Raw genomic sequence first — 22,500 nt, 5'->3', positions numbered from 1 at the left:
TCTCCCTCCGCTCTCTCCCCATTCTCCCTCCACTCTCCCCCTGTTCTCCCTCCGTTCTCCCTCCGCTCTCCCTCCACTCTCCCTCCACTCTCCCTCCACTCTCCTTCCGCTCTCTCCCCATTCTCAATCCACTCACTCCCTCCGTTCTCTCTCCACTCTCTCCCCCTGTTCTCCCTCCGCTCTCCCTCTGCTATCCCTCCACTCTCCCTCCACTCTCCCTCCACTCTCCTTCCGCTCTCTCCCCATTCTCCCTCCACTCTCTCCCTCCGTTCTCCCTCCACTCTCTCCCTCCGTTCTCCCTCCACTCTCTCCCTCTGTTCTCCCTCCGCTCTCCCTCCGTTCTCCCTCCACTCTCTCCCTCTGTTCTCCCTCCGCTCTCCCTCCGTTCTCCCTCCACTCTCTCCCTCTGTTCTCCCTCCGCTCTCCCTCCGTTCTCCCTCAACTCTCCCCATTCTCCCTCCACACTCCCCATTCTCCCTCCACTCCCCCTGTTCTCCCTCCACTCCCCCTGTTCTCCCTCCGTTCTCCCTCCACTCTCCCCATTCTCCCTCCACTCCCCCTGTTCTCCCTCCACTCTCCCTCCGTTCTCCCTCCACTCTCCCCATTCTCCCTCCACTCCCCCTGTTCTCCCTCCACTCTCTCCCTCTGTTCTCCCTCCGCTCTCCCTCCGTTCTCCCTCCACTCTCCCCATTCTCCCTCCACTCCCACTGTTCTCCCTCCGCACTCCCTCCACTCCCTCTGTTCTCCCTCCGTTCTCCCTCCACTCTCCTCATTCTCCTTCCACTCTCCCCATTCTCCCTCCACTCCGCCTGTTCTCCCTCCGCACTCCCTCCACTCCCTCTGTTCTCCCTCCGTTCTCCCTCCACTCTCCCCATTCTCCCTCCACTCTCCCCATTCTACCTCCACTCCCCCTGTTCTCCCTCCGTACTCCCTCCACTCCCCCTGTTCTCCCTCCGTTCTCCCTCCACTCCCCCTGTTCTCCCTCCGTTCTCCCTCCACTCTCCCCATTCTCCCTCCACTCTCCCCATTCTCCCTCCACTCCCCCCGTTCTCCCTCTGCTCTCCCTCCACTCCCCCCGCCAACAGATACACACACATGCACACACTCACCACTTCAATGAAACAACCTCCCCATCCTCAGATTGTGTGGTTTGTTCAGTGACTGGCTCTCCAAGACAAAGACAAGGGTGCTTTCAATACTGAAATTGGCAGGGAACGAAAGAGCCACGTGTTTGCGTCTCCACAGCTACTGAACCACTGTAGTGCAGTGGCAATGATAGTTGTCTTCTCCTCTCTTCTCCTTGTCCTCCATCCCTCTATTCCATCCATCACAGAGCAGCGCCCGTGTCAACATTTCAGAGGGTTCGTGTCCAGAGAGGATCATCACCATTACAGGACCTACAGACTGTGTCTTCAGGGCCTTCACGATGATCACTCTCAAACTGGAAGAGGTCCGTCTCTGTCCTTCTCTCTTTTCTCTCGTCTCTGCCTGCTTTTCAAACCTCTGGATGATTAGTGAGGATGTTGCTCCATTCCATTCAATAGACCTTGAACAGGGAGCTGACTGAGTTAAGTACGTTATTTATAATGAGGGATATCTGGAGAAAATTGAATCCCTCTGATATGAAAATTGATGGCCCTCCCTTCAGTAAGAAAATTGTTTTACCCTCCCCTCCCTGAACAAAAAGAAAAAGAAACAAGTGACCCTCCCCTATGCACAAAATAATAATTAAAAAATGAGGTGGATAGCAGAGAACATGCCTACCATTTACCCTCACCACTAGTACAGACCAGAGCATTAGATATGAAGTTAACCCCTCACCACTAGTACAGACCAGAGCATTAGATATGAAGTTAACCCCTCACCACTAGTACAGACCAGAGCATTAGATATGAAGTTAGCCCCTCACCCCTAGTACAGACCAGAGCATTAGATATGAAGTTAACCCCTCACCCCTAGTACAGACCAGAGCATCAGATGTGAAGTTAACCCCTCACCCCTAGTACAGACCAGAGCATTAGATATGAAGTAAACCTTCACTCCTAGTTCAGACCAGAGCATTAGATATGAAGTTAACCCTCACCACTAGGACAGACCAGAGCATTAGATATGAAGTTAACCCTCACCACTAGGACAGACCAGAGCATTAGATATGAAGTTAACCCTCACCACTAGGACAGACCAGAGCATTAGATATGAAGTTAACCCTCACCACTAGTACAGACCAGAGCATTAGATATGAAGTTAACCCTCACCCCTAGTACAGACCAGAGCATTAGATATGAAGTTAACCCCTCACCCCTAGTACAGACCAGAGCATTAGATTTGAAGTTCACCCCTCACCCCTAGTACAGACCAGAGCATTAGATATGAAGTTAACCCCTCACCACTAGTACAGACCAGAGCATTAGATATGAAGTTAACCCTCACCACTAGTACAGACCAGAGCATTAGATATGAAGTTTTCGAGACGGTTCTTTATTTTGTAAGCAGCCAGGAGGGGAATTCAAAGGCAGAATGTAGAATGACTGTTAGGCATTTTTTACACACTACCGTTCAAAAGTTTGGGGTCACTTAGAAATGTCCTTGTTTTTGAAAGAAAAACTACAATTTTGTCTATTAAAATAACATCAAATTGATCAGAAACACAATGTAGATATTGTTAATGTTGTATATGACTATTGGTGCTGGAAACGACTGATTTCTTTATGGAATATCTACATAGGAGTACAGAGGCACATTATCAACAACCATCACTCCTGTGTTCCAATGGCATGTTGTGTTAGCTAATCCAAGTTTATCATTTTATTAAAAGGCTAATTGATCATTAGAAAAATAATGTTAGCACAGCTGAAAACTGTTGTCCTGATTAAAGAAGCAATAAAGCTGGCCTTCTTTAGACTAGTTGAGTATCTGGAGCATCAGCATTTGTGGGTTCGATTACAGGCTCAAAATGGCCAAAAACAAAGAACTTTCTTCTGAAACTTATCAGTCAATTCTTGTTCCGAGAAATTAGGGCTGTTCCATGCAAGAAATTGTCAAGAAAGTGAATATCTCGTACAACGCTGTGTACTACTCCCATCACAGAACAGCACAAACTGGCTCTAACCAGAATAGAAAGAAGAGCGGGAGGCCCCGGTGCACAACTGAGCAAAAGGACAAGTACATTAGTGTGTCTAGTTTGAGAAACAGACACCTCACAAGTCCTCAACTGGCAGCTTCATTAAATAATACCCGCAAAACACCAGTCTCAACGTCAACAGTGAAGAGGTGACTCCAGGATGCTGCCCTTCTAGGCAGAGTTCCTCTGTCCAGAATTCCATTGTCTGTGTTATTTTGCCCATCTTAATATTTTCTTTTTATTGGCCAGTTTGAGATGTGGCTTTTTCTTTGCAACTCTACTTAGATGTCCAGCATCCCGGAGTCGCCTCTTCACTGTTGACGTTGAGACTGACTGACTCAATATACCCTCACATACCCCCTCAATATACCCTCACATACGCCCTCAATTCGAGCCCTGGTTTCAACTTATTTCTGGAATAGGAAGAAAGCCCTCTTGTTGTTAGTATCCTCAAGTTAAATTAAAATGTTAAATTAAAATGAATGACTGTTTAAAGGAATTTGGTCTTCACAAATTAGCCTACTTTCACCACACATGTCCATCTTTGCAGCTGCCGCTTCATAGTAATGTATGTCTCTGCAGCTGCCGCTTCATAGTAATGTATGTCTCTGCAGCTGCCGCTTCATAGTAATGTATGTCTCTGCAGCTGCCGCTTCATAGTAATGTATGTCAATTACTCAAATATGGCTTATTGTGAGGACAATAATAACTCTGATAAATACACTTTATACAAAAGTATGTGGACACCCCTTCAAATAAGTGGATTCGGCTATTTCAGCCACACACGCTGCTGACGGGTGGATACATTTGAGCACACGGCCATGCGATCTCCATAAACAAACATTGGCAGTAGAATGGCCTCACTGAAGAGCTTTCAATGTGGCATCGTGACATCGAAGACTTTCAACGTGGCATCGTCACAGGAAGCCGCCTTTCCAACAGGTCAGTTCGTCAAATATCTGCTCTGCTTGAGCTGTCCCAGTCAACTCTAAGTGCTGTTATTTTGACAAGGGAAACATCTCGGAGAAACAACGGCTCAGCCGCAAAGTGGTAGGCCGCACAAGCTCACAGAACTGGAACGCTGAGTGCTGAAGCTTAAAAATAATCTGTAAACACTCACTACCGAGTTCCAAACTGTCTTCTGGACGCAACGTGAGCACCAGAACTGTTTGTCTGGATATTCATGAAATGGGTTTCCATGGCCGAGCAGCCGCACACAAGCCTAAGATCACCAAGCGTCGGCTGGAGTGGTGTAAAGCTCGCCGCCATTGGACTCTGGAGCAGTGGAAACAAGTTCGCTGGAGTGATGAATCACACTTCACCATCAGGCAGTCCGACGGACGAATCTGGGTTTGGCGGATGCCAGGAGAACGCTACCTACCCGAATGCGTAGTGCCAACTTTAAAGTTTGGTGGAGGAGGAATACTAGTTTGGGGCTGTTTTTCATGGTTTGGGCCCAGAAATTGTTTGTCGAGATCTGTGTGGATGAACTTGACGGCCTTTCACAAAGCCATTGAACACCTTTGGGATTAGGCCGACTGTGAGCCAACATTAGTGCCCAAATTAATTCGACACATTAACATATATATTCTTTTTTTGGGGGGGTCCGTATTGACCCCTTTCTAGATCCGGTCCGCAGTCCGCAAGTTGAGTATGGAGGATGTAGTGGAAAACCTTCCCAGAAGAGTGGAGGCTAATATAGCAACAAAGGGGGGGGACCAACTCCATATTCCATGATTTTGGGAATGAGTTGTTTGACGAGCGGCTGTCAACTTAATTTTGGTCATGTGGTGAAGCTTCATTATGGACAAGCTCCTTCTCAAGCTGAAACGGGACATCACAGATATTGCTTCTTTTTTTTATTTTTTTTTATTTATATTTACAAATTGACCTGCTGAAGTGCCACCGTAAGTCTCCAGACGCACAGACATTTCTTGAAATTGGCAATTTATCGTTTGCTTGGAAAATGCCACTTGCAATATCATCTGCTGTATTCTGGGTTCTATGCGTGACAAGGTCCATCAGAAATCAGGACGTCACTGATCTTAGTAGCAGCCGTGGGCCGAACACCTCTCGGCAAGCATCCGCGACTAAGGGCACGACCAGCTATAGAGAAAGGAGAGAGAGAGAAGCGTTCAGTGTTCTGTCGTTGTCTGGGAAACTATTGTGCTGCAATCTCTCTTTTTCTGTAAAAAAAAAAAAAAATCCTGGTTTATCCTTGAGATGTGGAGGTTTTACTTGCTCGTGTCTGCATTTATTTTTTTTTGTCGATGGCGTCATCGCTGCTGAGGCAATTCTGACACATCAGACCGGTTTTGGCGGGCAGCTGTTATTTGAAACAAGTCCAGGGAGAGAGAGGCAGGCAGGCTGAGCAGCAGGACTAGCGTGTGTGTGTGTGTGTGTGTGTGTGTGTGTGTGTGTGTGTGTGTGTGTGTGTGTGTGTGTGTGTGTGTGTGTGTGTGTGTGTGTGTGTGTGTGTGTGTGTATATCTCTCACTCTTTCTGTCACACATACAGGCTTATAGACATCTCCTCTCACAGTCCCTCTGTTGACTCCTCCCTTCACAGTGAAGACAGAGTTCCCATAGTAACACTAGGGGTGGTCCTGGAGCCCTGCTCCGCCCAGTCACGTGATGTACAACACATTAGTGTGATAAAGAGCACGTTTTAGTGTGATGTAGAACACGCTACTGAAAGAAAGAAGAAAGTTACAAGGAGCCCCATTCAGACTTGGTCAGCTGGTGGGTCAGCTATGTCTCTTTTCTGGCTTTACAATGAACAATAACAAGTCATCACATGGTAGTCTGACTCCCCCCCCCCAAAAAAAAAATGTAATAAACCAGCACTGAGTAGTAGTACTGTGACTCTTAAAGACACAGAGAACAGAAAGAAACACACAAATATTTCAATGACTGTATGTTCTGTTAACTTCCTCTGAGGACACACTGTGTTGCTCTTTGTTTTTCCTACTGTTACAAAAAGAGATTTGTACTAAAAAATCTCTCTCTATATATATATATATATATATATATAATATAACATCTGTTTAACAGTCTGATGGCCTTGAGATAGAAGCTGTTTTTCAGTCTCTCGGTCCCAGCTTTGATGCACCTGTACTGACCTCGCCTTCTGGATGATAGCGGGGTGAACAGGCAGTGGTTGTTGTCCTTGATGATCTTTATGGCCTTCCTGTAACATCGGGTGGTGTAGGTGTCCTGGAGGGCAGGTAGTTTGCCCCCGGTGATGCGTTGTGCAGACCTCACTACCCTCTGGAGAGCCTTACGGTTGAGGGCGGAGCAGTTGCCGTACCAGGCGGTGATACAGCCCGCCAGGATGCTCTCGATTGTGCATCTGTAGAAGTTTGTGAGTGCTTTTGGTGCCAAGACAAATTTCTTCAGCCTCCTGAGGTTGAAGAGGCGCTGCTGCGCCTTCTTCACGATGCTGTCTGTGTGAGTGGACCAATTCAGTTTGTCTGTGATGTGTATGCCGAGGAACTTAAAACTTACTACGTGATGCATTGTGGGTAAGAACAGCCCGTAGCCGTATACCACACCCCCTCGGGCCTTATTGCTTATATATATATATACATATACAGTTGGGCAAAAAAAGATTTAGTCAGCCACCAATTGTGCAAGTTCTCCCACTTAAAAATATGAGAGAGACACACAAGATGAGAGAGAGGGAGAGACCGAGAGAGAGAGAGAGAGAGAGAGAGAGACAAAAAGATATTTACTTGACACACTGGAAAGAATTAACAAAAAAACAGAGCAAACTAGAATGCTATTTGGCCCTACACAGAGAGTACACAGCGGCAGAATACCTGACCACTGTGACTGACCCAAAATTAAGGAAAGCTTTGACTATGTACAGACTCAGCGAGCATAGCCTTGCTATTGAGAAAGGCCGACGTAGGCAGACATGGCTCTCAAGAGAAGACAGGCTATGTGCTCACTGCCCACAAAATGAGGTGGAAACTGAGCTGCACTTCCTAACCTCCTGCCCAATGTATGACCATATTAGAGAGACATATTTCCCCCAGATTACACAGATCCACAAAGAATTCGAAAACAAATCCAATTTTGAAAAACTCCCATATCTACTGGGTGAAATTCCACAGTGTGCCATCAGAGCAGCAAGATTTGTGACCTGTTGCCACGAGAAAAGGGCAACCAGTGAAGAACACGCACCATTGTAAATACAACACATATCTATGCTTATTTATTTTATCTTGTGTCCTTTACCATTTGCACATTGTAAAAACACTGTATATATATATATATATATAATATGACATTTGTAATGTCTTTATTGTTTTGAAACTTCTGTATGTGTGATGTCTACTGTTCATTTTTATTGTTTATTTCACTTTATATATTATATACCTTACTTGCTTTGGCAATGTTAACACATGTTTCCCATGCCAATAAAGCCCCTTGAATTGAATTGAATTGAGAGAGAGAGAGAGAAAGAGAGAGAGACAGAGAGAGACAGAGAGAGAGACAGAGAGAGAGAGAGAGACACAGAGAGAGAGAGACAGACAGAGAGACAGAGAGAGACAGAGACACAGAGACACAGAGAGAGAACTACTTAGAAAGCGGGCCCATAGTATATAAGGTAGTGAGTAGCAGGACCCTTATAGAAGAAAGTAGCTATTTCCTGTGGTTTGTTCAGTGATTTAGAGTGTTGGATTGACTAGGGAGGTTTATACTGTTTTATTAAGGGAGTATTTCATAGTTTTAAATTAAGTCTTTGGAGGTGACATTTAAATCTGCCTGATCCACATGAGGAGAAACCGGCCGTCCCCAACCAATCAACCAGACAGAAAAGAGAGGCACAGCTAATCCAGCTAATGGAGAGAGAGAGAGGGGGGAGAGGGAGAGAGGGGGGAGAGAGAGGAGGGAGGGGGAGGGGGAGAGAGAGGAAGAGAGGAAGGGAGGGGGAGAGAGAGGAGGGCGGGGAAGGAGAGAGAGGGGGAGAGAGAGGGGAGGGAGAGAGGAGAGAGACAAAGGGGGAGGGAGATAGGGAGGAGGGGAAGAGAGAGGGGGAGGGGGAGAGATACAGAGATAGAGGGAGGGGGAGAGATACAGAGATAGAGGGAGGGGGAGAGATACAGAGATAGAGGGAGGGGGAGAGATACAGAGATAGAGGGAGGGGGAGAGATACAGAGATAGAGGGAGGGGGAAAGATACAGAGATAGAGGGAGGGGGAGAGATACAGAGAGAGAGGGAGGGAGAGAGGGAGGGAGAGAGATACAGAGAGAGCGAGAGAGAGAGGGAGAGAGAGAGAGAGAGGGGGAGAGAGAGAGATACAGAGAGAGAGAGAGGGGAGGGGGAGGGGAGAGAGATACAGAGAGAAAGAGACAGAGAGGGAGAGATAGAGAGAGAGAGAGATACAGAGAGAGTGAGAGAGAGAGAGAGAGAGAGAGAGAGGGGGAGAGAGGGGGGGAGAGATACAGAGAGACAGGGAGGGGGAGAGAAACAGAGAGAGAGGGAGGGAGAGAGATACAGAGAGAGAGGGAGGAGAGAGAGAGGGAGGGGGAGAGATACAGAGAGGGAGGGAGGGGGAGGCAGGTAGGAGGGAGGGGAGAGAGATACAGAGAGAGAGAAAGAGAGAGGGAGGGGAGAGATACAGAGAGAAAAAAAAATACATTAAGAGAGATTAAGATAGAGAGACAGGAAGTCACTGCCTCGTTTGCATACGGATATTCATCTCCAGGTTATTGTGAATACAAACGTATATTTTCTCTCCCATCCATTCCAAGCGGTGCTCAAGAGATTTAGGAGTTAGCGCTGAAAGAATACTAAAACGATCCTTCCAAACCCCTTGATCATTTATACACACGTTCTATTTGGAGAGAAATACATCATCATGTGTGCATTACGTTGAGAAGACACAGGGGCGACTATAGGTTTGAGTCAAGGAAGCGTAGTACGGATTCAGGTCATGTAGCCTCTAAACTGAGGTGATGGGTGGCTGGACAGCCCATGCTATTTACATTTCAAACGCTACTAGAGACCTGCTACGGCTAATTGATTAGTGCAATGCTACGGCTAATTGATTAGTGTAATGCTACAGCTAATTGATTGGTGCAATGCTACGGCTAATTGATTAGTGCAATGCTACGACTAATTGATTAGCGCAATGCTTCAGCTAATTGATTGGTGCAATGCTACGGCTAATTGATTGGTGCAATATTATGGCTAATTGATTGGTGCAATGCTAAGGCTAATTAATTAGCGCAATGCTACAGCTAATTGATTGGTGCAATGCTACGGCTAATTGATTGGTGCAATGCTACGGCTAATTGATTAGTGCAATGCTACGGATAAATTATTAGTGCAATGCTACGGCTAAATGATTGGTGCAATGCTACGGCTAATTGACTGGTGCAATGCTACGGCTAATTGACTGGTGCAATGCTACGGCTAAATGATTGGTGCAATGCTACGGCTAAATGATTGGTGCAATGCTACGGCTAATTGATTGGTGCAATGCTACGGCTAATTGATTGGGGCCATGATTTTGGATGATAATTATTACCTTTAGCTTAATTAAGGAGATTGTGTGTGTGTGTGTGTGTGTGTGTGTGTGTGTGTGTGTGTGTGTGTGTGTGTGTGTGTGTGTGTGTGTGTGTGTGTGTGTGTGTGTGTGTGTGTGTGTGTGTGTGTGTCTGTGAAATAGAGAAGTCCATGTCTAACTAGTGGACATAACTCCTTGGACCTCTAGTGGTTAGAGGCAGGTAGCCTAGTGGTTAGAGCAGGTAGCCTGGTGGTTAGAGAGGCAGGTAGCCTAGTGGTTAGAGCAGGTAGCCTGGTGGTTAGAGAGGCAGGTAGCCTAGTGGTTGGAGAGGCAGGTAGCCTAGTGGTTAGAGCAGGTAGCCTGGTGGTTAGAGGCAGGTAGCCTAGTGGTTAGAGCAGGTAGCCTAGTGGTTAGAGCAGGTAGCCTAGTGGTTAGAGCAGGTAGCCTGGTGGTTGGAGAGGCAGGTAGCCTGGTGGTTGGAGAGGCAGGTAGCCTAGTGGTTAGAGCAGTTAGCCTGGTGGTTAGAGGCAGGTAGCCTAGTGGTTAGAGGTAGGTAGCCTAGTGGTTAGAGGCAGATAGCCTAGTGGTTAGAGGCAGGTAGCCTAATGGTTAGAGAGGCAGGTAGCCTCGTGGTTGGAGAGGCAGGTAGCCTAGTGGTTAGATGCAGGTAGCCTAGTGGTTAGAGGCAGGTAGCCTAGTGGTTAGAGAGGCGGGTAGCCTAGTGGTTAGAGAGGCAGGTAGCCTAGTGGTTAGAGGCAGGTAGCCTAGTGGTTAGAGAGGCAGGTAGCCTAGTGGTTAGAGGAGACAGGTAGCCTATTGGTTAGAAGGGCAGGTAGCCTAGTGGTTAGAGCAGGTAGCCTAGTGGTTAGAGAGGCAGGTAGCCTAGTGGTTAGAGAGGCAGGTAGCCTAGTGGTTAGAGGCAGGTAGCCTAGTGGTTAGAGACAGGTAGCCTAGTGGTTAGAGGCAGGTAGCCTAGTGGTTAGAGGGGCGGGTAGCCTAGTGGTTAGAGGGGCAGGAAGCCTAGTGGTTAGAGCAGGTAGCCTTGTGGTTAGAGGGGAAGGTAGCCTAGTGGTTAGAGGCACTTGCACTTGCATTTGTTGTGGCTCAGTCGGTAGAGCATGGCGCTTGCAACGCCAAGCGTCGTGGGTTCGATTCCCGCTGGGGCCACCCATATGTAAAAGTAGTGGCCCCAGCCGACTTGTAAGTCGCTTTGGACAAAAGCGTCTGCTAAATGGGATATATTATTATTATATTAGAGGCAGGTAGCCTAGTGGTTAGAGGCAGGTAGCCTAGTTGTTAGAGGCAGGTAGCCTAGAGACTGAAGCCAGTAACCGAAAGGTTGCTAGATTGAATCCCTGAGCTGACAAGGTAAAAATCTGTTGTTCTGCCCCTGAACAAGGTAGTTAACCCACTGTTCCGTTTCCTCATTGTGTAAATAAGAATTTGTTCTTAACTGCTTTGCCTGGTTAAATAATACAAATGTGATGATGTGGGGCTTGTGCAAAGGGAAAGTCGTGAATACAAGCCCTACAGTTTTTATTGTTCAGGTCACATGGGATGATGTGGGGCTTGTGCAAAGGGAATGTCGTGAATACAAGCCCTACAGTTTTTATTGTTCAGGTCACATGGGATGACCAGGAAAAACCTCATCAGAGAAAGTCAGAGAAAGAGAAAGGTGTTTCTGAAAAGTGAGTAGATTTGAGCAGCAGTGTAAATATTGTCTGGGATCTACATAGGAATGGATAGAGGAAGACAACAGACAAGAGGTTGGCACAATTCTGTTCCATCAGCCTTCTCTTGACTGGCAGATCCAGCACCGTTGACGTGCAAACTAAACTCTAAATGTTACATGTGGTGTTTATACGAGTATAGGAATGGTATATTACTCCATGTGTAACTCTGTTGTTGTTGTTTGTGTCTAACTGCTACGCTTTATGGCCAGGTCGCAGTTGTAAATGAGAACTTGTTCTCAACTAGCCTACCTGGTTAAATAAAGGTGTTCTCAACTTGCCTACCTGGTTAAATAAAGGTGTTCTCAACTTGCCTACCTGGTTAAATAAAGGTGTTCTCAACTAGCCTACCTGGTTAAATAAAGGTGTTCTCAACTAGCCTACCTGGTTAAATAAAGGTGTTCTCAACTTGCCTACCTGGTAAAATAAATGTGTTCTCAACTAGCCTACCTGGTTAAATAAAGGTGTTCTCAACTAGCCTACCTGGTTAAATAAAGGTGTTCTCAACTTGCCTACCTGGTTAAATAAAGGTGTTCTCAACTGGCCTACCTGGTTAAATAAAGGTGTTCTCAACTAGCCTACCTGGTTAAATAAAGGTGTTCTCAACTAGCCTAACTGGTTAAATAAATGTGTTCTCAACTAGCCTACCTGGTTAAATAAAGGTGTTCTCAACTAGCCTACCTGGTTAAATAAAGGTGTTCTCAACTTGCCTACCTGTTAAAACGAAGGTGTTCTCAACTAGCCTACCTGGTTAAATAAAGGTGTTCTCAACTAACCTACCTGGTTAAATAAAGGTGTTCTCAACTAGCCTACCTGGTTAAATAAAGGTGTTCTCAACTGGCCTACCTGGTTAAATAAAGGTGTTCTCAACTAGCCTACCTGGTTAAATAAAGGTGTTCTCAACTAGCCTACCTGGTTAAATAAAGGTGTTCTCAACTAGCCTACCTGGTTAAATAAAGGTGTTCTCAACTAGCCTACCTGGTGAAATAAAGGTGTTCTCAACTTGCCTACCTGGTTAAATAAAGGTGTTCTCAACTGGCCTACCTGGTTAAATAAAGGTGTTCTCAACTAGCCTACCTGGTTAAATAAAGGTGTTCTCAACTAGCCTAACTGGTTAAATAAATGTGTTCTCAACTAGCCTACCTGGTTAAATAAAGGTGTTCTCAACTAGCCTACCTGGTTAAATAAAGGTGTTCTCAACTTGCCTACCTGTTAAAACGAAGGTGTTCTCAACTAGCCTACCTGGTTAAATAAAGGTGTTCTCAACTAACATTTACATTTACATTTAAGTCATTTAGCAGACGCTCTTATCCAGAGCGACTTACAAATTGGTGAATTCACCTTCTGACATCCAGTGGAACAGCCACTTTACAATAGTGCATCTAAATCATTAAGGGGGAGGGGGGGGGGTGAGAAGGATTACTTATCCTATCCTAGGTATTCCTTGAAGAGGTGGGGTTTCAGGTGTCTCCGGAAGGTGGTGATTGACTCCGCTGTCCTGGCGTCGTGAGGGAGTTTGTTCCACCATTGGGGGGCCAGAGCAGCGAACAGTTTTGACTGGGCTGAGCGGGAACTGTACTTCCTCAGTGGTAGGGAGGCGAGCAGGCCAGAGGTGGATGAACGCAGTGCCCTTGTTTGGGTGTAGGGCCTGATCAGAGCCTGGAGGTACTGCGGTGCCGTTCCCCTCACAGCTCCGTAGGCAAGCACCATGGTCTTGTAGCGGATGCGAGCTTCAACTGGAAGCCAGTGGAGAGAGCGGAGGAGCGGGGTGACGTGAGAGAACTTGGGAAGGTTGAACACCAGACGGGCTGCGGCGTTCTGGATGAGTTGTAGGGGTTTGATGGCACAGGCAGGGAGCCCAGCCAACAGCGAGTTGCAGTAATCCAGACGGGAGATGACAAGTGCCTGGATTAGGACCTGCGCTGCTTCCTGTGTGAGGTAGGGGCGTACTCTGCGGATGTTGTAGAGCATGAACCTACAGGAACGGGCCACCGCCTTGATGTTAGTTGAGAACGACAGGGTGTTGTCCAGGATCACGCCAAGGTTCTTAGCGCTCTGGGAGGAGGAAACAATGGAGTTGTCAACCGTGATGGCGAGATCATGGAACGGGCAGTCCTTCCCCGGGAGGAAGAGCAGCTCCGTCTTGCCGAGGTTCAGCTTGAGGTGGTGATCTGTCATCCACACTGATATGTCTGCCAGACATGCAGAGATGCGATTCGCCACCTGGTCATCAGAAGGGGGAAAGGAGAAGATTAATTGTGTGTCGTCTGCATAGCAATGATAGGAGAGACCATGTGAGGTTATGACAGAGCCAAGTGACTTGGTGTATAGCGAGAATAGGAGAGGGCCTAGAACAGAGCCCTGGGGGACACCATTGGTGAGAGCGCGTGGCGAGGAGACAGATTCTCGCCACGCCACCTGGTAGGAGCGACCTGTCAGGTAGGACGCAATCCAAGCGTGGGCCGCGCCGGAGATGCCCAACTCGGAGAGGGTGGAGAGGAGGATCTGATGGTTCACAGTGTCGAAGGCAGCCGATAGGTCTAGAAGGATGAGAGCAGAGGAGAGAGAGTTAGCTTTAGCAGTGCGGAGCGCCTCCGTGATACAGAGAAGAGCAGTCTCAGTTGAATGACTAGTCTTGAAACCTGACTGATTTGGATCAAGAAGGTCATTCTGAGAGAGATAGCGGGAGAGCTGGCCAAGGACGGCACGTTCAAGAGTTTTGGAGAGAAAAGAAAGAAGGGATACTGGTCTGTAGTTGTTGACATCGGAGGGATCGAGTGTAGGTTTTTTCAGAAGGGGTGCAACTCTCGCTCTCTTGAAGACGGAAGGGACGTAGCCAGCGGTCAGGGATGAGTTGATGAGCGAGGTGAGGTAAGGGAGAAGGTCTCCGGAAATGGTCTGGAGAAGAGAGGAGGGGATAGGGTCAAGCGGGCAGGTTGTTGGGCGGCCGGCCGTCACAAGAAGCGAGATGTCATCTGGAGAGAGAGGGGAGAAAGAGGTCAGAGCACAGGGTAGGGCAGTGTGAGCAGAACCAGCGGTGTCGTTTGACTTAGCAAACGAGGATCGGGTGTCGTCGACCTTCTTTTCAAAATGGTTGACGAAGTCATCTGCAGAGAGGGAGGAGGGGGGGGGAGGGGGAGGAGGATTCAGGAGGGAGGAGAAAGTGGCAAAGAGCTTCCTAGGGTTAGAGGCAGATGCTTGGAATTTAGAGTGGAAGAAAGTGGCTTTAGCAGCAGAGACAGAGGAGGAAAATGTAGAGAGGAGGGAGTGAAAGGATGCCAGGTCCGCAGGGAGGCGAGTTTTCCTCCATTTCCGCTCGGCTGCCCGGAGCACTGTTCTGTGAGCTCGCAGTGAGTCGTCGAGCCACGGAGCGGGAGGGAGGACCGAGCCGGCCTGGAGGATAGGGGACATAGAGAGTCAAAGGATGCAGAAAGGGAAGAGAGGAGGGTTGAGGAGGCAGAATCAGGAGATAGGTTGGAGAAGGTATGAGCAGAGGGAAGAGATGATAGGATGGAAGAGGAGAGAGTAGCGGGGGAGAGAGAGCGAAGGTTGGGACGGCGCGATACCATCCGAGTAGGGGCAGTGTGGGAAGTGTTGGATGAAAGCGAGAGGGAAAAGGATACAAGGTAGTGGTCGGAGACTTGGAGGGGAGTTGCAATGAGGTTAGTGGAAGAACAGCATCTAGTAAAGATGAGGTCGAGCGTATTGCCTGCCTTGTGAGTAGGGGGAAGGTGAGAGGGTGAGGTCAAAGAGGAGAGGAGTGGAAAGAAGGAGGCAGAGAGGAATGAGTCAAAGGTAGACGTGGGGAGGTTAAAGTCGCCCAGGACTGTGAGAGGTGAGCCGTCCTCAGGAAAGGAGCTTATCAAGGCATCAAGCTCATTGATGAACTCTCCGAGGGAACCTGGAGGGCGATAAATGATAAGGATGTTAAGCTTGAAAGGGCTGGTAACTGTGACAGCATGGAATTCAAAGGAGGCGATAGACAGATGGGTAAGGGGAGAAAGAGAGAATGACCACTTGGGAGAGATGAGGATCCCGGTGCCACCACCCCGCTGACCAGAAGCTCTCGGGGTGTGCGAGAACACGTGGGCGGACGAAGAGAGAGCAGTAGGAGTAGCAGTGTTGTCTGTGGTGATCCATGTTTCCGTCAGTGCCAAGAAGTCGAGGGACTGGAGGGAGGCATAGGCTGAGATGAACTCTGCCTTGTTGGCCGCAGATCGGCAGTTCCAGAGGCTACCGGAGACCTGGAACTCCACGTGGGTCGTGCGCGCTGGGACCACCAGATTAGGGTGGCCGCGGCCACGCGGTGTGGAGCGTTTGTATGGTCTGTGCAGTGAGGAGAGAACAGGGATAGATAGACACATAGTTGACAGGCTACAGAAGAGGCTACGCTAATGCAAAGGAGATTGGAATGACAAGTGGACTACACTTATCGAATGTTCAGAACGTTAAGCTTACGTAGCAAGAATCTTATTGACTAAAATGATTGAAATGATACAGTACTGCTGGAGTAGGCTAGCTGGCAGTGGCTACGTTGTTGACACTACACTAATCAAGTCATTCCGTCGAGTGTAATAGTTTCTACAGTGCTGCTATTCGGGGGCTAGCTGGCTAGCTAGCAGTGTTGATTACGTAACGTTACGTTAAAAGAACGACAATAGCTGGCTAGCTAACCTAGAAAATCGCTCCAGACTACACAATTGTCTTAGATACAAAGACGGCTAAGTAGCTAGCTAGCTACGATCAAACAAATCAAACCGTTGTACTGTAATGAAGTGAAATGAAAATGTGATACTACCTGTGGAGCGAGGCGGAATGTTGACCGGGTTGTTGAAGTTCAATTCGGAAGACGTTGGCTAGCTGTTGGCTAGCTAGCTAGCAGTGACTCCTACGTTAAGGATGACAAATAGCTGGCTAGCTAACCTCGGTAAATTAAGATAATCACTCTAAGTCTACACACTCTAAGCTACACAATTACCTTGGATACGAAGACAGCAAAGACAACTATGTAGCTAGCTAACACTACACTAATCGAGTCATTGAGTGTAATAGTTTCTACAGTGCTAGTGGACGTTAGCTAGCTGCTGTGCTAGTGGACGTTAGCTAGCTGCTGGGCAGAAAGCAGTGTAGACTACGTTAGGACGACAAAATACGATCAGCAAAGACAACTATGTAGCTAGCTAACACTACACTAATCGAGTCGTTGAGTGTAATAGTTTCTACAGTGCTAGTGGACGTTAGCTAGCTGCTGTGCTAGTGTACGTTAGCTAGCTGCTGGGCAGAAAGCAGTGTAGACTACGTTAGGACGACGAAATACGATAATTACGCAATTATCTTTGATACAAAGACGGCTATGTAGCTAGCTAAGAAGAAATTGCTAAGATTAGACAAATCAAACCGTTGTACTATAATGAAATGTAATGAAAAGTTATACTACCTGCGGACCGAAGTGTAGATGCGAAGTGTAGATGCGACCGCTCGCTCCAACCCGGAACCTACCTGGTTAAATAAAGGTGTTCTCAACTAGCCTACCTGGTTAAATAAAGGTGTTCTCAACTGGCCTACCTGGTTAAATAAAGGTGTTCTCAACTAGCCTACCTGGTTAAATAAAGGTGTTCTCAACTAGCCTACCTGGTTAAATAAAGGTGTTCTCAACTAGCCTTTCTGGTTAAATAAAGGTGAAATAAAAAAAATAAAAAAAATGTACATTACCAACCCTCATCTTGACCAGCAGTTGCCCATGTTTCCCTACTAAACCCCTGGTTGTAGGATCACTGTGCTTATGTGGTTCTTTTTACCTACTTGAATACACTAAGAACAAGTCACTCTGCTAAATTACTAAAAACTTTAAGGTACAGGCCTTCTACAACCATTCAGCTTTGTTCTCTCTAGGACCTTTCAACTCTGGTAGCCAATGGCACGGTCACCAGCAAGCCTCCCGTCACCCTACGATTGGTCATTCCTGCCAGCCAATGTGGCTCTCTCATCGGGAAGGGCGGCTCCAAGATCAAGGAGATCAGAGAGGTGAGTGTTTCTCTCAACATCTGTCCTCTCCTAGTCTCCTCCCCTTCATCTGCAACGATTGGAAAAGACTTGACCTGAGAAAACAATATGGTGGCTCGCTGTCAGTTCTTTCAGTATAGTAAAGGAAAGCAGGTGAGGAGAGGGCAGAGTTCAAAGTTCAAAGTCTGATTTATGTGATACATGCCTCCTCTAACCACTAGGCTACCTGCCTCCTCTAACCACTAGGTTACCTGCCTCCTCTAACCACTAGGCTATCTGCCTCCTCTAACCACTAGGCTATCTGCCTCCTCTAACCACTAGGCTACCTGCCTCCTCTAACCACTAGGCTATCTGCCTCCTCTAACCACTAGGCTATCTGCCTCCTCTAACCACTAGGCTATCTGCCTCCTTTAACCACTAGGCTATCTGTCTCCTCTAACCACTAGGCTATCTGCCTCCTCTAACCACTAGGCTACCTGCCTCCTCTAACCACTAGGCTATCTGCCTCCTCTAACCACTAGGCTATCTGCCTCCTCTAACCACTAGGCTATCTGCCTCCCCATTAGGCTATCTGCCTCCTCTAACCACTAGGCTATCTGCCTCCTTTGACCACTAGGCTATCTGCCGCCCCATTAGGCTATCTGCCTCCTCTAACCACTAGGCTATCTGCCTCCTCTAACCACTAGGCTATCTGCCTCCTCTAACCACTAGGCTATCTGCCTCCTCTAACCACTAGGCTATCTGCCTCCTTTAACCATGAGGCTATCTGTCTCCTCTAACCACTAGGCTATCTGCCTCCTCTAACCACTAGGCTACCTGCCTCCTCTAACCACTAGGCTATCTGCCTCCTCTAACCACTAGGCTATCTGCCTCCCCATTAGGCTATCTGCCTCCTCTAACCACTAGGCTATCTGCCTCCTCTAACCACTAGGCTATCTGCCTCCTCTAACCACTAGGCTATCTGCCTCCTTTAACCACTAGGCTATCTGTCTCCTCTAACCACTAGGCTATCTGCCTCCTCTAACCACTAGGCTACCTGCCTCCTCTAACCACTAGGCTATCTGCCTCCTCTAACCACTAGGCTATCTGCCTCCTCTAACCACTAGGCTATCTGCCTCCCCATTAGGCTATCTGCCTCCTCTAACCACTAGGCTATCTGCCTCCTTTGACCACTAGGCTATCTGCCGCCCCATTAGGCTATCTGCCTCCTCTAACCACTAGGCTATCTGCCTCCTCTAACCACTAGGCTATCTGCCTCCTCTAACCACTAGGCTATCTGCCTCCTCTAACCACTGGGCTATCTGCCTCCTCTAACCACTAGGCTATCTGCCTCCTTTAACCACGAGGCTATCTGTCTCCTCTAACCACTAGGCTATCTGCCTCCTCTAACCACTAGGCTACCTGCCTCCTCTAACCACTAGGCTATCTGCCTCCTCTAACCACTAGGCTATCTGCCTCCCCATTAGGCTATCTGCCTCCTCTAACCACTAGGCTATCTGCCTCCTCTAACCACTAGGCTATCTGCCTCCTTTAACCACTAGGCTATCTGTCTCCTCTAACCACTAGGCTATCTGCCTCCTCTAACCACTAGGCTACCTGCCTCCTCTAACCACTAGGCTATCTGCCTCCTCTAACCACTAGGCTATCTGCCTCCCCATTAGGCTATCTGCCTCCTCTAACCACTAGGCTATCTGCCTCCTCTGACCACTAGGCTATCTGCCTCCTCTAACCACTAGGCTATCTGCCTCCTCTGACCACTAGGCTATCTGCCTCCTCTAACCACTAGGCTATCTGCCTCCTCTAACCACTAGGCTATCTGCCTCCTCTAACCACTAGGCTATCTGCCTCCTCTAACCACTAGGCTATCTGCCTCCTCTAACCACTAGGCTATCTGCCTCCTTTAACCACTAGGCTATCTGCCTCCTCTAACCACTAGGCTATCTGCCTCCTTTAACCACTAGGCTACCTGTCTCCTCTAACCACTAGGCTATCTGCCTCCTCTAACCACTAGGCTACCCTGCCTCCTCTAACCACTAGGCTACCTGTCTCCTCTAACCACTAGGCTATCTGCCTCCTCTAACCACTAGGCTATCTGCCTCCTCTAACCACTAGGCTACCTGCCTCCTCTAACCACTAGGCTATCTGCCTCCCCATTAGGCTATCTGCCTCCTCTAACCACTAGGCTACCTGCCTCCTCTAACCACTAGGCTATCTGCCTCCTCTAACCACTAGGCTATCTGCCTCCTCTAACCACTAAGCTACCCTTCCTCCTCTAACCACTAGGCTATCTGCCTCCTCTAACCACTAGGCTATCTGCCTCCCCATTAGGCTGGCTTTCACCTGGTCAGTTATTTCAGATCAGAGCTGGATGAGAAGAGCCCGAGGAGGAACCTGACAACTGTTTTTATCCTACTTGTAGTACTGCAGGACATATGACTCAACAGTTTTTCCTGATCTTACCACTCAGCACGTTTTAATAGATGTTCTGTTTAGGATAGGAACGGATGGAGGACCTGATTAGGAGTCCCACAGGGCGGCGCACAATTAGCCCACAGGCTGTCATTGTAAATAAGAGTGTGTTCTTAACTGACTTGTCTAGTTAAATAAAGGTTAAATAAAGGTTAAATCAATCCAAATTTTATCACTATACATGTGTACATAATACACAGACATCTCCAGCAAATCATGACATGACTTTTAATACCTGCAAAAGGGAAATAAACTCCTTGAACTACTTGAACCACTATTTGAACCACTATTTGAAACACTATTTGAACCATTTGAACTATTTGAACCACTATTTGAACCACTATTATAACCACTATTTGAAACACTATTTGAAACACTATTTGAACCATTTGAACTATTTTAAACACTATTTGAACCATTTGAACTATTTGAACCACTATTGGAACCACTATTTGAACCACTATTTGAACCACTATTTGAACCACTATTTGAACCACTATTTGAACCACTATTTGAACCACTATTTGAACCACTATTTGAACCGCTATTTGAACCGCTATTTGAACCACTATTTGAACCACTATTTGAACCACTATTTGAACCACTATTTGAACCGCTATTTGAAACGCTATTTGAACCACTATTTGAACCACTATTTGAACCACTATTTGAACCACTATTTGAACCACTATTTGAACCACTATTTGAACCACTATTTGAACCACTATTTGAACCACTATTTGAACCACTATTTGAACCGCTATTTGAACCGCTATTTGAAACGCTATTTGAACCACTATTTGAACCACTATTTGAACCACTATTTGAACCACTATTTGAACCACTATTTGAACCACTATTTGAACCGCTATTTGAACCGCTATTTGAACCGCTATTTGAACCGCTATTTGAACCGCTATTTGAACCGCTATTTGAACCGCTATTTGAACCGCTATTTGAACCGCTATTTGAACCGCTATTTGAACCACTATTTGAACCACTATTTGAACCACTATTTGAACCACTATTTGAACCACTATTTGAACCACTATTTGAACCACTATTTGAACCACTATTTGAACCACTATTTGAACCACTATTTGAACCACTATTTGAACCACTATTTGAACACCACACAAACACATTTGAACTTGAGAGGATAATTGTTTTTAGACTGTTGAGTCTGTGTCTATTTGCAATTTAAATATGAGACATAATTGAAATAAGGAGATAAGCTTGACATGTGTAATTTCTCTTGTAAAGCAGATAAATAAATGAACTGTGTAATTTCTCTTGTAAAGCAGATAAATAAATGACCTGTGTAATTTCTCTTGTAAAGCAGATAAATAAATGACCTGTGTATTTTCTCACTCAACAGACCACCGGGGCACAAGTACAGGTAGCTGGGGACCTTCTGCCCAACTCCACCGAGAGAGGAGTGACGATATCTGGAACCCAGGACGCCGTCATCCAGTGTGTTAAACTCATCTGCACTGTCATTCTCGAGGTACTGTACACTCGGTTCTCAAACACTTCATCCCGAACGTTTAGCAGATATCAGTGATGTTTTATCTGTATGTCTCATGGTTTTCAACAGCACGTCATTATCATGGTAAGTGATGGAAGGTCATAATTGATTTAAAGACCGTAGCAATTTTTATTGTTTAAAAAAATATATATATATATTTTTGGGCCCATTCTAACGTTCAAATCAAACAGTAACTGAATGCCTGGATGCCTGTCTGCCTGATTTATATAACAAGCCACGGCCACGTAACTCACTGTCTGTAGAAGGGGTGGTGTACCTAATAAACTGGCCACTTCATGTATATGTTGTTGTTTTCGTTTTTAAACACAAGTGCAAACTTCGAGGAGTAGACTATTTCAATAGTTAGTCTGATGGTGCCCTCTGATGTCATGTCTGTTTGTCTGTAATGCGATATTTAAAATGTATAACCTCTTATCTGCAAGGCTTAAGAACTAGCTTACCACAGCGAGTAGAGTACTTATGAGGACAAATGCTAAATGCTAAATGCTAAATGCTAAGACAGAGAAATCAAAGGATTGAGTTATTCCCCTTTAATCTAACATTCTGTAACTCATCTATCCTTTTAGGCTGCACAACTATATTGGATTTGGTGTTTTTTTTATGCCCTCAATTGTGCTGTGATGTATTACTAAAAGCTACCTTGAGTTTAATACTGTTTTAATTTTGGTGGTCTTGTATCTAGTCACCCCCGAAAGGAGCCACTATTCCGTATCGACCCGGCCCCTCCCCAGGAACAGTTATGATCGCCGGGAACCAGGTGAGGATGAGAAACCCCGTAACCATAACACAACGTAGAAAAGCATAGCGTCACATCAACCTTAACATCACATACAGTAACAGGTGAGGGAATCAGACATACACGAGGGGGGGCAGTCCACTCATTATGACATCATTGACCTGAATGGAGATTTTCTTTTAACAGTCTAGGGATTTTGTATTTCTATACCCGGGGACCAACGCACAATATCCAGCTGAACTCCTCGGGTCTCCACACCAGGTTGCAATATTGATTGTGTGTATTTGAAGTACTTCAGGTGCGATTAGCAAGAGAATAGTCCTAAACCCAAGTATTTCAAATATCTGAATCACATATTCAACCCTAGTCTGTAT

At 46.7% G+C, this 22,500-nt stretch overlaps 1 protein-coding gene across 4 annotated transcripts in view; it reads left to right on the top strand.

Annotated features, from left to right (window-relative positions):
- The window catches only part of LOC135540425 (poly(rC)-binding protein 2-like), a 193,142-nt gene that overhangs the window by 130,716 nt on the left and 39,926 nt on the right, over positions 1-22,500 (top strand). For all 4 annotated transcript variants that reach the window (XM_064967049.1, XM_064967048.1, XM_064967050.1 and 1 more), the window contains 4 exons: positions 1,334-1,450; positions 17,262-17,393; positions 21,220-21,348; positions 22,073-22,147. In XM_064967049.1, the coding sequence (XP_064823121.1) occupies positions 1,334-1,450; positions 17,262-17,393; positions 21,220-21,348; positions 22,073-22,147 (453 nt within the window). The remainder of the gene's footprint in view (positions 1-1,333; positions 1,451-17,261; positions 17,394-21,219; positions 21,349-22,072; positions 22,148-22,500) is intronic.

Source organism: Oncorhynchus masou, chromosome 5, assembly GCF_036934945.1.
Source record: "Oncorhynchus masou masou isolate Uvic2021 chromosome 5, UVic_Omas_1.1, whole genome shotgun sequence".
Taxonomy (NCBI): domain Eukaryota; kingdom Metazoa; phylum Chordata; class Actinopteri; order Salmoniformes; family Salmonidae; genus Oncorhynchus; species Oncorhynchus masou.
This window is presented reverse-complemented; position numbering and strand designations above follow the sequence as displayed.